Source organism: Arctopsyche grandis, chromosome 4 (assembly GCF_051622035.1).
Source record: "Arctopsyche grandis isolate Sample6627 chromosome 4, ASM5162203v2, whole genome shotgun sequence".
In the NCBI taxonomy this organism is placed as follows: domain Eukaryota; kingdom Metazoa; phylum Arthropoda; class Insecta; order Trichoptera; family Hydropsychidae; genus Arctopsyche; species Arctopsyche grandis.
In genome coordinates this window covers 30,369,147-30,385,411 of record NC_135358.1, presented here as the reverse complement: position 1 = coordinate 30,385,411, position 16,265 = coordinate 30,369,147, and the positions used below count along the sequence as shown (strand labels likewise).

Here is a 16,265-nt window from a genome sequence, read left to right as displayed (position 1 = left end):
TTTTTTAACAATGGTATAATACAACAGATTAATATCACAAATACAACACACTACTTTTTATTACTTTTAAATCAGATTTAAAGCACTATATAATCACGTTCTTTATGAAAGTAATTATTCTAGTCAAAGTTAAAGGCTATCTTGATGAAAAATAACTTAGTCAATTCACATTCTGTTGTGTAACTGATCAATGAAATTAACAAGGCAATCTATAGGTCCATAATTTGGATATAATCAATGTGAAATTTAATTTTTCATTAAGTTTTCGCCTCTAATTTTGATAGCTGCTATACATACATATTTATTTTGTAATGATTAATCACTCATAGACTATATAGTTAAATTGTTTAAAATGTTTTTATAAATGAAAATAATCATTACAATATAATAATGAAAATGAAATGCAACAGCGCAGAAAAATTCTACACATTTTACAATTTTTAATCTCATATCACCAGTAAGCGTATAATCTGTGTAATATATTTTGTGTGTACGTTTCTCGTGTTAAGAATATTTTGTGTGTAAAATGATGTTTCAAAACAGCTGGTTGATCAATTAGTTTTTGTCTTATTATTAAAAACACATTAACTTTCAATAACCGACTCAAATTTTTGTTGATCGATTACACTGTTCGACACGAAAAATGGTTCAGAGACGAGATATAACTTTTCTTATAGATCTATGCCCAGTGAACACGAATCTGGTAATAAAAAGTGTTGATTGGTTCGAGATTCGGAGATATATGTGTTTTTTAAATCGCGCGATTTTTCTATATCTTGGTGTTGTTCGGTCGATTTCTCAAAATCTGTTAATTTTCTGTTCAAAATGAATATTGGAATCTATAGTCGGGTATTTTATCTATCATGTGTAGTACTTTTCAGTTTTCAAATCTCTCTAAGTAGTCGTCCAGTTCAAATCAAAAGTCAAAATTACGTATTTTCACTTGGGATTTTTTCCCACTGTTAATACTATATTATATTGAGTATGTTCTATTGAAACATGTTTATTAAGATAGTGTTCTGGCCACACTATTTTTTTTTTTCGTTTAAAAGGGTTAATTGGAAGTGTGCTGAATTTTAAATCGGTAAAATTGCGAGCAAAAAGCTCGTACTAGTGTTTACTCGTATTTACACGAATCTGAATTGAATTAATAGGAATAATATATTAAATTATCTTTATATGAGAATTAAATAAAATTCCACTTAGAAAAATGATATATTTCGACTATTCTTGTGGATTAATAACAAAAATTCGTTTATTTTATGGAGGTAAGCCAATTATCAATAGTATTAACAGTGAGAAAAAATCCCAAGTGAAAATACGTAATTTTGACTTTTGATTTGAACTGGACGACTACTTAGAGAGATTTGAAAACTGAAAAGTACTACACATGAAAGATAAAATACCCGACTATAGATTCCAATATTCATTTTGAACAGAAAATTAACAGATTTTGAGAAATCGACCGAACAACACCAAGATATAGAAAAATCGCGCGATTTAAAAAACACATATATCTCCGAATCTCGAACCAATCAACATTTTTTATTAACAGATTCGTGTTCACTGGGCATAGATCTATAAGAAAAGTTATATCTCGTCTCTGAACCAAAAAAAAAGTCGTCATTTGTCGAACAGTGTTATCGGTATTAAGTTTTGAAACAAAATTGGTAATTGCATGAATATTTGTTAAATATTTTATTTGGACACATTTAAAAAAAAATATTATAGTATATTATACTAACAGTTTTATAATCTTTTGTAACATTAATAATCTCAAATTTTAATATTTTCAAATTGGTTTCAATTGTTACTAAATAGTATGGGTAATGATTGCGTTAATTAATGGTTCACTGATTTCAAAATTCATTTTATTAATTGAAAAATATAATACAGATTACACAGATGAGATATTACAAGAGGCGTCGGACGAGACTGAACCTAAACCCGCTGGTCGTTCAGAAGACGACGGAGGAATCATGTTTACAGCTAAAACATGTAAGGATAACTTTTCTATTTTCAATTTTCTCGTGCTTGATTTGTCTACATATTTTTTGGTAACTTTTAACAGACTTATTAAGAAGTAAAAATAAAAAAATTAAGGGATAGTGATGTCAATCATAAAGGTTAGATGTTGAGGTTTGAAATGAAATTCACTCGAACTGAATCGATAAAATAAAGCTTAGTGTTCATCAAATCTTCACTGATTAACAATCACTCAACCTCCCTGAATTTTTAAATAAAAATTTGGAAAAACAGTTATGATGATATTAAACTAATGACCATTAAAATGGAATGCAATTTTAGTGAAAGCGAATTATTGAATTTTTTATAGACATACATAGACATACTATTTACATTTATAACAATCCCACACTTTATACGTCAAACCTATTATTTTAATACTTTCATTAGTAATAAACCTATCAAATCGAATGAAAATTTCATACTGCTATAAAAATACACATATTTGATTTATTTTTGTATTATTACGTCGATGATTTCAATTGATTCCTACAGTATAAAATAAAAATATTTGTTACCCATGTAATCTTAGTATATAAATTCATTTATATTACTATTCACATTCGCAAAAGAGAAATGCACTTTCAAAATTCATTCACCTAACCATTGAATACAAACATTAGAAAACGAAAAGAGAAAATCAGTATTAGGTCAATGCAAACATAATCGATTGGTTTATTAATCATTCCTCCGTTTAATTTTAGTGCATACATAAAATACACTAATAAAAAATAATCTACGATAAATAAATCATACCTTAATATACATATGTATGTTACATGAGAACTTTTGATTGAATGTTAATGTGCATCTTACTTGATGTTCGCATGATCCATTTTTCCTTTACTAGCTCTTATCTTATAAACATCAATTAAAAATCGATGTCAATAAACCTTTGTATAAATCCTATATATATATATATATATTATATTATATATTTGCATGATTCTTGATGGTTTTCTCTATTCTCACTTGATATAATATAATACTTCCAGCCATAAACACTTCTATACTACTTCACAATTTCACAATGCTTGTATAATATATTCGCCAATCATAAAATATGCTTTCATTTAGAAATATTGATCAATTCCACAATAACTCAATGCACTTTTCATAAAAAATAAAAATGGCACCCGTAGAATTTTTGCGTTTCCCACTTTATTCAAAAATAAGATGTGGCTGTTTATACATACTGTATATTATATGTACATATATGCAATTAACTACATATTTATACACACTTTATGTATTTATAATGTGGCTTTTCACAAGACCTGTATTCAATGTCAATTTATCTTGACACAGGTTTTATAATTGGTTGTGGCTATTTGCAGGTACTATATGTGCGAATTATTGGCTATTTGCAGGTACTATATCTGCGAGAGGCGCAAAGCCTTCTGCGCATGCGCGTGAACTGTCACTGTCAGCGTGTTTACTGTTAAAATTTTGTTTTAAACCTCTTAAAATTTAGTTCGATCTCGTAAAGTGACGTAAAGTAAAACGTAAAATCCAAATTAGTTAATATTATTAATTGTTAGAAAATTATTATCATATACAACGTATAATGCCTACATACAAGTACAAGCCGCGAACTAGCTAAATGATATAAATCTATTATAATAACGTGCGAAATTTATTTGCCTCATGTATAATGAACGATTGATTAAACAAGTCTAGCATATATTAAATGTAAGAAATTATAATCGGATTATAAGTTCACGCGCATGCGCAGAAGGCTTTGCACCTGTCGCAGATTTAGTACCTGCAAATAGCCAATAATTCACAGATATAGTACCTGCAAATAGCCACAACCTTTATAATGGCGCCATGTATATATGTTCATCCAGTGGCGTGCGCTGAAATTCTCTCTCTTTTTGTCGTACAGCCTTACTTAATGTGCACGTGCAGGATGCAAGAGGAACAGGCTGTTCCTCTTGTATCCCGTTCGTGCACACTAAGTAAGGCTGTACGACAAAAAGAGAGAGAATTTCAGCGCACGCCACTGGTTCATACATATATTTTTACTTTATCGATCTATAGGGTTGCCATACGTCCCGTATATACGGGACATGTTCCGTATTTCACTACTCGGTCCCGTATTACAATTTGTCTCGTTTTCTCCCTAAACTTTTCTCCAAAAACAGACTGTCGATTTCTTTAACACTGTTGTGGAATACATTGATAAGTGGTCCCAATCATTCAAAAAATGTAATGCTTACGATTGGATGACTCTCAAGCAAGTTCCTGAATGGGAGGGGGGGGGGAAATAGAACGAACCGTTGAATATTTGCAAGTAAGGAACATCGATGTTGGAAACAATGAGCTTCTTTTCAACCAGTTCTTATATTTAAAAGATTATTTAAATAAAAATAATACCAACGAAAACTGGGAGACAACGCTGAAAATGAGTATGGAAGAGAAATGGCAGAAGTTTTTTTAGAGATACCAAGCATATTGAACAGAAGTCATGTTTAATAAAACTATGTGAGTATATATTTGCCATTCCAGCCCACAAATGCCAATGTGGAGAGAATATTTTCCCTGATGTCAACACAATGGTCGGATGAAAGAAATAAGCTGACAGTTGAGACAGTTGAGGCAATTTTGGTTTGCCAGTATAATTTTAAAATGACCCAATTTTATCATCATGTAAAAGAGGAAAACGATTTAATTAAAAAAGTTAAATCATCGTTAAAATACGATTGGGCTAAAAAATACAATTTTTTTAAAATAAACTATTACCTACCTACATACTTTTCCATGTTTTATTTATGTAACACTTCACCGCTTAGACGCCCAGCCGACGCGCTGAGCGTATAATAGATACGGCTGTTTGCGCCTTAAGGCGCTTTGGGCAGCTAAGCGGTTAAATGTTCCGTATCAATACATGACAATTATGGCAACCCTATCGATCTACATATGCCTATATGTATGTATACGAAACGCATTGACGTTTGTGTAAACATCAAAACAATCAACACAACTATTAAAGTTTAGTACACAAAGCTATTGACTGTCTAGTGTGGTTGCTAAATTGCGTACATATGTACAGTGTGTATAATTAATCATCCACATCTTAAGTTAAAAGAAACCGATATGATCTCTAGTATTACCTTGATAAATATATAATATAATGGCCATTGAAAGAGTGCATTAAGTTAATTGTAAAAGTGTTGTGCTTGTTTGTTGTGCGTGTGAATGCAACTAACTGACTGCTGCGACCCGACATATGTCGTGGCCGCCATTCAAATAGCAGGCTATATCGAAGACATCAGCCCCACGTCCTCTCACAAAGAAAACAGCAGTTCGCTAATAAATCAAATTGCCAATTTACCGGGCTTTAACCCGCTCAAAGCAAGACTGGTAAAGCAATATTCGAAAGCGTCCATCGAGGAAATCCTTCCGACCGCCGTCGAAAAATCTTTACCGTGGAGAAGGGATAGATCCAGTTATAATTTTGGTATGTTCATAGGCTTGACAGCAATGTATATGCATCAAAAATATGCATCCGATTTCTAGTGAATCATTGCCCTGATGACTGCTTTGTTTATTTTGTATTGATACTATTGCATGTTTGTGTATACGTATGTATTTGTCGTTCGTCTCTTGAAAATTCTTTTTCCCAGCTTCAATTCTATTATACACATAAAGCCCGACTGTCTGTAATAATTAAATGAATTTTAAATTAATATCAATTAAAACGACACTTTAAGTATGCCTAATAAATTGTCATTTTGTACATAAAAATATTATCAATTTGATAACAAAAAGGAGTGTGTGTGTGTGGAGAAAAATATTTTTCAGCATTTGTGTTTAATATTACACATTTAATTAATTATCATTTATCACATTTACCTTTAAAAAAATACACATAAAATTAATTATATTTGAAATTAAGAAAAAAATAAATTGAAACGGCTTTATCAGCTTTATTAATTTTTTATATTTAGATAGTTATGTAGGGTGCACCTCACGGGATCGAATGAGAAATGCAAGAAAAAGCAAATATCGGAAGGCAGAGATCGAAAATCGAAAGATCAAAAAAAGAGGGTGCATGGTAAACGGTACATACTCACTTAATTTGCACGAGCAGGATACAACAGGAACAAGAGGAACAGGCTTTTCCTCCCGTATTCTGCGCGCGCACATTAAAGGTCTGTTCATACCTATACAGCACGACCCGTATCATGCAGGTGTCATGCAAGTGCGGATAGTATTCTTTGGTACATTCTATATGGACGCGCATTACGCGCATGCGTAAATGCACATGCGCGAATGGAGTATGCATACGTCCATATAGAATGTACCAAAGAATACTATCCGCACTTGCATGTCACCTGCAGGATACGGGTCGTGCTGGATAGGTATGAACAGATCTTAATACGGGAGGAAAAGCCTGTTCCTCTTGTTCCTGTTGTATCCTGCTCACGCAAATTAAGTGAGTATGTACCGTTTACCATGAACTTTTTTTTTTGATCTTTCGACTTAAGATCTTTCGATTTTCGATCTTTGCCTTCCGATATTTGGTTTTTCGTGCATTTCGCATTCGATCCCGTGGGGTAGACCCAGTTATGTAATAGCATTTTTAGTACAAAATGCGAAATACATATATGAAATTTTCTAAAAATTGTTTCACTAACACATATTTTAATTATTGTATTTCGTTACTTATAGATAGATATTCATATACAGATATCTTTTAATACATGTGTTATAATTTAATGGAATTCATATTGATATTACCGCGAACTTTTGTATTCAAAATATCTGTATATAAATTAAATGTAGGTAGACACTTTTTTAGAAAAAAAATCATTATATTATGCCTTTGATATTATTTGGATTTTTAATATCAAATTCAATAAATGTATAAAAAATATAATAATCAAAGTATTACACAATATTACTCGCAAAAGTAAAACATTGTTAAAATTGTTGATAATTTTGGTACATATCTAATACATAAACCACAATTTCAAATGAATCCACATGGATATTACATTATATTTTATCGTTTTGTTTATATTGAATTAGTTTATAATACTTATATGCTTATTGTTTTATGTAATATTATATTATAATCTATCACCTTGCATGTGCAAGGTATGCATCAACAAATTTGTTATATTTATGGCTTGCCAATCATTTTATACATTTTTCTTGTAAACCAGAGCTAGCTAATGGGGCAAATTGTGATTATTCTGTTTCCATATTGATATTATATAAGGAAATAGAATTCATTAATGTTTAATAGCGTATTAAATTTTTGAAAATATAATTTGCTCTCTCAGACAGTTCTGATGTAAGCTGCAAGTTATCGACTTTTATTCAATAATACATTAATATAAAAAAAAAACTCAACTTTAAATACATGGTCCAAACTATCAATGAGTAGACCATTTCTGTTTTATTAAATCATTGTTCAAAAAACATTCATAGTTTTATAATTTGATTTAATCAAGATATATAAATATATATTATATGTTTTAATATATTTTCCAATCAACAAATGTAGAATATTTTAATTTTATATGTTCTTTACATTTCTTATAAAATTGTATGTTCATATGCCGACAAGCATTTAGTTCAAATTTATTATCTTTTAATTTACCTTTTTGAATAATTTCAAATAATAAATTACACACAATTGAATGTGAGTGTAAATTGAAAGATAATTGAATTATGATCAATATTTTAAAGCTACATATATAATACTTTTTATTCTTGATAAACTTGCATGATTGTTTTGCATGCTGCTATAAAATAAATTATGTATCGTCGCTATATATTTAAAATTTTTTTGCACACGTATTAATAAAATATATACATTTTTACAGTACCTGAAGAAGATATTCTGGAAGAAGAAGAAAGAAACTCACAAAAGTCTAATGGTAATATTTTCGAAACCGCTTATTTACTTTTTGCATCAATCAACTCATAAAGTTTGAAGAGTTTATTTTATATTTAATTTCATTTTAATCTACACAGCCGATCCTTACTTATCTGGTGGAGACCCAACTCGTGTCAGTACACCGACAGCGACGGAAACAATGCTGCCTTGGAAAAGAGGTGACGAAGGCAGCAGTGCTTTAAAACAAAGCGAATTTCCATCGTGGGCTTCAAACAAAGAATATCTAGCGTATAATTCACCCTCAGCAACTTTCTTAGGTAATTTATCTTTTAATATAAATAATCAGAATTTATTATATGATATTTTAGAGTTAAATATATTTTTGAAAGTATTGTCTTAACCCAGAAACTAATTTCAAGCACCTTTAAAACCCTCTTTTTAATTTCACGTTTAGCTCTTGCTTGTTGGATTTTATCTTTTTATTAGAATTATTTTACTTTTTAGAATGTCATTGTGCTTGACAGGTGTTTTTATTTTTTTTAATTATTATTTTGATTAATGCCGTATTTATAATATAGATAGCACTGATTGTGACCAGATTTATTGCACTCTTACTTTCTCTCACTTGTATTATTTTTATTTTTTCTCCCTAATTTTGACATAGGCGGCATTGAGCAGCCTAAGCAGGCCAAATCTATCATAGGTCTGTTCCGGCGTGAAAGTTCAAGTTCGGCTGGAGGTGTTCCCGGAGCAGCAGGTCCATCCGGATCAGAAGGCAGCCTGCAAACTGGAGAGGCCACCAGCAGCAGCAGCACTCCGAGACCACCTCTAACGGCAAGGAGCTTTAGCGTAGGAGGTCCTTCAGTATTACTGATGGAAGATGTGGGTCATGCGGATCCACTAGGAATTGCAAGCCGTCCAGCCAGCATTATGCAAGGACCTCACAGAGGTCAAACAAGACGAGGTTCAATGCTTGAACTGACTAGGTATTCCACTTCTCCTTTAATGTGATAATGATATTTATAATTATCGGATGCTAATAATGATAATGATTTTCAGTAACCTCTCTAGAGATGCCATCATCGAGGAGAAATGCAGCAAATCCTTACCAGAGAGTGAGAAAATGAATGTGAGGAGAGGAACCCTTTCAAAATGTACACCACGTGTTCAGGTTAGGAGACAACAAACTCTCGGAGCATCATTGTTATCAAGTTCTTCTAGTTCATCGATGGAAGATGAAGGGACATAGATATTAATATTGTTTGATGACTGATGACAGCGGGAGGTGTATTTTGAAATTCTGACTCATTATAAAATACAAACCATTGAAATGCAATGAAAGACAAAAGTTATTTTAATCTGATTTTTTGACATAAAAGCAATTAAATCCCATACGTAAAATAGTCAATAGTTCATATTGAAACACATTTAATATGAGAAATAATAAAATAACTTCCATAGGTGTTTATTAAAAGTTAAATAGCTCTCTTCAATGTTTATATCATAATACATACCACAAAATAATGTGCCAATTAAAAATTAGATTTGCTTTTATTAAGCATTGTATTTCAATGTTTTATTTGATAACTGTATATTATATAGAATCTATAGATTTCTGAAATAATAATATGAAATTGTGAATAAAAAGTTTCAATGCACTCTCCCATTTCATGGGTCAACAATACTCATAACTTCCTCGTTTGGTGCTGTTAATTTTTTTCATGTACTATAGATATTATCTGGATAATTGTAAGTGTTTTGTCATGAAAACGTTAGTAAAATAATTATTCTATCTTTTCAAAATGGATTAGTGTGTCACTGACATCAGAATGTTTACAACAGGGCTGTGCGACTTCAAAATTATTCTGAATACATATTAAAAATAAATTAATCATAAATATAATAATATAGTATAGTTGAAACTAGGGTTTTTATTAAAAAATAAAACCGTTTCTATTATTTGAAAATATTTTAAGAGAAATCATTCCTTTTTTAAACAATAATATAGTTTTTATAACAACTTGAATACGAATATCATTTTATATTTTGACTAACAATTCATTATATGCATATAGTTTTATAACTATTTTATATTGATTAAATTATCATTGTTCATGTTCAAGTTAAATTTTATGGTGGTTTTAACTTATCATTTATATTTTATGCATTTGATTTCGTTAATTAGGTATAATATCATGCTTTTATGAATTTTAAATTATTATACTGCATTTTTTTTTTATTTTTTCAGTAACATGATTTATTTTTTTATATTTAAATTATGCACAATATGGAAAATTGTATGAAATAGAAAATATCCTGGAAAACTCATTGGAATATATTTCAAACGAAAATCTAAATTTCGACAAATATAACAACATTTAAATACGCTTACAAACATTCTTATCCTTATATCGTATTTATACCCATACAATATGTGACTGAGAAAGTGTATGCTTAGTGAGTAGGGTAATTATTATAAAAATTATTTAATAAATATGAAAGAAATATTTGCCTTGATGGAGAACATTTTCCAATTCAATTTTGCTTTAAATATTTAGTGTGTAAAAGGTTTAATATATGGTAAAAATTATGTACTATGTATAATGGCCTCAATGATAATTTAATATGGAACTCCTAAGTCAATCATTTAATTTGTTTTTTATTATTTGTTAATAAATTTGTACTTCAAAATTTAATAAAAAAATTGTTTGCGGAAAATTATTTTTAAAAAATAAATAACTAAAATATATTTTTTATAATGTTAATCAGTTCTCAATCATTTAATTTTCAAATTCATACACATAAAAATGATCAAATCAAAATCATTGATATTTTTCATAAAATTTACAGTAAATAATTAGTACATTTTTTTTATTATTAATTGTTTTTCAAAATCAAAAAAACTATTTGCAATAAAATTAACATTCCATAGAAGTATTATTAAATGTTAATACTAATAATAATTTATCACATTATACAGACATACACACAAACTCTTAATAATTCATTGATTTATTTTTAATACAAAAAATTACTAGTGACAAAAATTATGCAGATTGCAAAATTAAATTACATTAAGTATAAGAGGTAAGACAAAGAACAACATTATTTTAAAAAAAGATGGATAAAGTAAAAATCTCGGATGTCATCATTTAATTTATAAATTATATTATAGATGTTTTTAAGATCATCTTAAATTTATAAGTAATGAAAATATATTTTGCTGTACAATAAAATTATATATTTTGAATATTGTAAAAGGTAAAATTGGAGTTTTACCATAATTGCTAATGTTTCTATTGAGAAATAATATTTTACAGATAAGTTTGTACTGCTTCTTTTCAATCTGCAATCGTCCAAAGTCGAACATGCTAATATAATAAACGATTATATCATCACATACGATGAATATGTATATATATCTGCCGTCAATCGTAAAGCCACATCGAAACTGTTGATTAATATAAAAAGAAACAAGTGTTTCGCTTGTCAAGCCTTTACGAAAGACGTCCGCTATATTCATCAAGTCATCTTAAATGTGGCATTCATTAGTATATAATTTTGAAATACAGCACGTTTTTGTTTGAATACTAGGGACGTACGTGTTATTTTACAAGCCTAGTGATATTTATTTTCTATTGCTTTACCCGATATTTGAAATGAAAATAGAATTAACACTAATTCAATACTCGTATAAAATGAATATCAATTTGTTTTCGTCTCTTAAGTACACGGTAATAAATCCGTAGTTGGATTTATTTATTGTATTGGAAAGTATTATTTGTTTTTGTTCATTTAATAGTACTCGGTCACTAATAGGACAAAATCGAAATGATAAAAAATAGATTGTATACTTATTGAATAAGAAGTTTCCATTGTGAAATCTGTTATAATCTTACATCAGTTATAGACAACAAAAAAAACATATATAATACTATTTTTGTGAAGCATAATAAATATTTCGTTCTTTTAGCTACATCGTTGTAGTAGCATAATTACAAATGTGCTTATAGACGCACCAGTACTATAAAATGTCAATAAAATTGTTGTTATAATATTAAAATTGTTATGTTATATTGTTTGTAGTTGTAAAGAAATGAATAGAATAAAACAGTTCATATGATTATGAAAGTTTGTCCGTATACGGACAATTTGGACGAAGATTATGATGTTATTGTATATCGGGAGTAATTGAGTAATACAAATAAAAAACGTAAATTTACAATAGTTGGAAAAAACCAATATATTACAGCTCGAAAGGCATTTCAAGCGGTGGCAGCTCGTCCATATGGGCTGCAGTCCTCCCAGTACAGTACAAATGCATGCTATTTTTGTCGTTCACATGGGCTGCGGGCTGCAGACCTCCCAGTATAGTACATATGTATGCTATTATTGGTTTCATTCGATCACCGGTTTGGTTAACGAGCTACTACAGCCTGATTAGTCTCCGCAGCCCCCCCACTATGACTTGTCACGAGCAGCTACTGATTTCAAGTAGTCCAGTCGAGTAAGAAAGCTGTTCAAATAACTAGAAAATCAAGTTAAATGCTCCTCAAAACTTTCATTTCAACTGAGATAACCTTACATCTTAAGTTTTTTAAAAAGAATCTTGCCTCAAATCGTATTAGAATAAGGTCCGTAGATTTTGTTTAGTATGTGCATTGTTTTATGTAAATTATTTTAAGGCAAATTGGTATACAGTTTATTTTTATCTTATTTAATAGAAAAAAACTTCAATGTGCACATACATCCTTAGATAGAATGTTGATTTTTCAATATTGACAAAATGTGAAATGAAACGAGGTGACGAAACTAAATACTTGATCATATGAATACATATACACATACGTATATAATGTATGAAATATGTTTTAAATTATTTTTTTATACTTGCGTCGAATTTCGTTTTTGAAATCGAAACATACATACATAAAACTAAGCGAAAGAATTGTGCGAAAAAAAATATCAATTCAAAACACTGAGATTATTTATTTACATAAGCTTTTTAGAACAGATGTTTACAAATAAAAAAAACAAATAAATAGAAAAAAATAAAATAGAAAATGCACCGGTTTGCGGTGTAAATGTATTGAGAGATGAGATATTTGGGTTTTCAAAAGAAATAAAATAAATACTACGAAATTTGTTGTTTTATTTATTATCCATTCAATCAATATGACAAACATTTACAACATATACATGTACATAAACTACTTATAATGATTGCATTAATTTATCGTTAGTATAAAATGGTTGTGTTTTTTATGGATATATTCTATTTGGTAATCTTGAAAGAGTCCAGGGGTGAAGTGATGTTGGTTGTGTTCCACAGGCTGAGAGGAGTTTTCCATTTCGTCATAGTGTTTGTGGGTTGGGTTGAGAGTTGAAAATGATTTTCTTAGCAAAATTGTCGTTCACTAGATGACATCTCCAGTGCAGTTCAGTGATAAAATCCAGTAGTAGCATTATTTCAATTGAAAATTCCATCAAGTTGATGAAATTTTTGCGCAAAACATTCACCATTTTTATAATGAGTGTCACCAATAATAACGCGTGTTTCTTTCAAATGGCAATCGTCCCTTTTTGTGAAGAGCTCGCGATGACTAAGTCGTACTCGTCTATTTCACTGGACTACTAAAATAATCAATAGTGCGGCCCGGTGAACGACCACTACTACCAACATGTATATATGAGGAATATGCGGATACGAAGGGCGCACTCATCACGGGGTTCAGTAAAATACAATGATTTATTATGTTTTCAACACATTATACATAAACATATTCTTGAATATATAATATATAAAAAAAAATTGCCGTTCAACAACATTCAGTGAATCATTGGGATACTCCTCGGTGCCTCCGCATACTTACAATAATCCATCAATTACTGCAGCCTTCGAGCCTGATCGCTTATATTTCATCGGGAGCAATTCAGTTCGTAGCTTTGAGATAAGATCCATGCACCAGACCTATATTTTCATGTTTTGTACATATATAAAACATTGCTTATTGTTGAATATGAGTAAATTGAGTAATTGTTGAGTATGAGAAGTGAAAAATATGGTTTAGTACAAGTGATATTGTTTTGAGTTGCTGACTATCACCGATTTAATTACCAATGTATTGATAAGTAAGTAATATGTATGTACAATACAACCACGATTATCCGGATTGTTAAAAACAAACACAAATTTTACGATTTTGCTGCTATGAAATGCATAGCATAAAAATTCTAAAATATATATGTAGTGTTGGAATTAAACGAAAGGCTGATGTATGGGCTATGGCTGAGAACGGGTATGCTACGACCGATTGTAGAGAGGGGATGGAAAAGTGGCAGAGGGTGCGAAAGCGGCCGCTATTTTACAGTTAGTAGAAGTTAACCTTCCACTGGGGGTGGTTGGTTGTTGACATAACTGAAAACGCACGTGTTTGATCTTCAATTCCACCGCCACATCCCATCGTGGTCCTGAACAGCGTCATCTGTTCAGGAATTCCACCCACAATTGGGGGCTCGTCCGGGATTAGGCGAAAGTTTGAAGACCACATGCTACAATGTATCGGAGGAGGAGGCCAACATCTCGTCGTGGGACGTCGAGAGGGGCACAGGAGAGGGCGGTAGAAGAGCCAGTCGCCAGCCGAGCCAAGCTGACTTTCCAAGACATGGAGGGCGCCGTCCCCATTTTCATCGGAAACGACGACTATCCGGTAGACAAGTGGGTGGCGCAGATCGAAGAAGTCGCACACTTGGCAGGTTGGGGCAGCATGGAAAAACTGCTGTTTGGGAAACGCCTGGTCAAGGGGGCGGCCGAGAGGTTCCTGCGCATACAATATGGCGTCTATTCGTGGGAGAAACTCAAAACCGTATTACTGAAGGAGTTCGCCCGGAAGGTGAGTGGGGCGTCAGTCCATAGGAGGCTGTCCAAGTCGCAGAAAACGTCAGAGGAATCGGTCAACGAGTACTTTTACCGGATGCGGGAGATTGCGAGCGTTGGTTCGATCGAGGATCGCGACCTCATGGAATACGTCATCGACGGGATCCCTGGCAGATCTTCTATGAAGGGGATGCTGTATGGCGCCCTCAATTTGAAGGAGTTCAGTGTCAAGTTGAGCGACTACGAAGAGCTGGTGGAAAAGGTGAAGGCAGAAGAAGCACGAGGACACTTCACCCGAGATTGTCCTCTGCTCCAGCCATGGGTGGTCGATCTAGAAATCTGCCGGACAAAGGCGAGGACGCCGGCACTGATCGACACAGGCAGTGAAGACAACCTCGCCGGCGAGAACGTCGTACGTCGATGCGGCATCATCACTAGTGAAAGTGTTCCTGTGGTAAGAGACCAATGTAACAATTCCGGTACCATTCGTAGAAAAGCTGCGGAAGGAGTAAGGAGGGCTGATTCGGACTTAAAGGATGGAGAGCAAGGAAAAATCAACATGGAACGCGATGAAACGTCAAAACCACGAGTTCCGATCGAGGTTAAGTTGGAACAGAGTCTGCGGAGGGAAAAAGAAGAACGGGCTTCACGAGAGATGTCTGCTCATGCAGAACCCATCTATTCCGGTTCAAGTGAGGCTGATGGAACACCAAACATGTCACATGGTCAGATGGTGAGGACCCACCTAAAGCCTCCAGCGTCGCCGTCTCGAGCTCATTTGGACTATTCTTCAGTGCGACCGAACACAGAAAATCGATCATCAACCACAGATTCAATTAGGATGAAGAATGATGAAAGTAAGCATCGCAAACCATATGGAATAGACGTTTCCAATAATGAAGAGGACGGTGTCGACATGGATGATCGCGGTGTGGACACGGGTGATCGAAGTGAGGACACGGGTAATGGAGGTGTGGACACGGGTGATCGAAGTGAGGACACGGGTAATGGAGGTGTGGACATGGGTGATGGAAGTACGGACGGTGATGTTTTGCATATTAGAAGGCTTTGGGACAACGGAGACATACCGTTTTCAAATAAAGATGAACCGCCCGATGGTCAATTCAGTAAAGGATCTCATGGTCATTCGAAGAATTCTAAAGATGAAGATGAAGAAAATGGGAAACATAAAGAAAAAGATATGGATAAATCACCAGAAGGAATAAGAGACCCAGTCAAAATTTCAACACCAAAGGACAATGTATTCACTTTCAAGCTCGGTCGTAGTCAGATTGATGTTACTTTAATGGAAAAGAAAATAAGACCATGGATTAAGAAAGGAGTTTTTGGATATATCGGTGAACCAGGAACGATATTGGTCAACTTCATCTGTGGCAAGATACCATATGGAAAGCCGTGGGGCGACGGGAGGTCCATCGCGGACAACATCATCGGACAGCCGCGTGGAATCGCGACTGGCATCGGATAGTGTTTAGGTTGTGCCGATTG

The 16,265-nt window shown here is 32.4% G+C and overlaps 1 protein-coding gene across 1 annotated transcript in view; it reads left to right on the top strand.

Moving 5' to 3' along the window:
- The window catches only part of Nhe2 (Na[+]/H[+] hydrogen exchanger 2), a 62,704-nt gene extending 52,113 nt beyond the window's left edge, over nucleotides 1-10,591 (top strand). Inside the window, exons 12-18 of the mRNA XM_077429739.1 lie at nucleotides 1,897-1,998; nucleotides 5,282-5,488; nucleotides 7,866-7,919; nucleotides 8,017-8,196; nucleotides 8,544-8,865; nucleotides 8,939-9,050; nucleotides 10,128-10,591. Of these exons, the coding sequence (XP_077285865.1) occupies nucleotides 1,897-1,998; nucleotides 5,282-5,488; nucleotides 7,866-7,919; nucleotides 8,017-8,196; nucleotides 8,544-8,865; nucleotides 8,939-9,050; nucleotides 10,128-10,130 (980 nt within the window). The 3' untranslated portion in view covers nucleotides 10,131-10,591. The remainder of the gene's footprint in view (nucleotides 1-1,896; nucleotides 1,999-5,281; nucleotides 5,489-7,865; nucleotides 7,920-8,016; nucleotides 8,197-8,543; nucleotides 8,866-8,938; nucleotides 9,051-10,127) is intronic.
- Nucleotides 10,592-16,265: the final 5,674 nt, after the last annotated feature.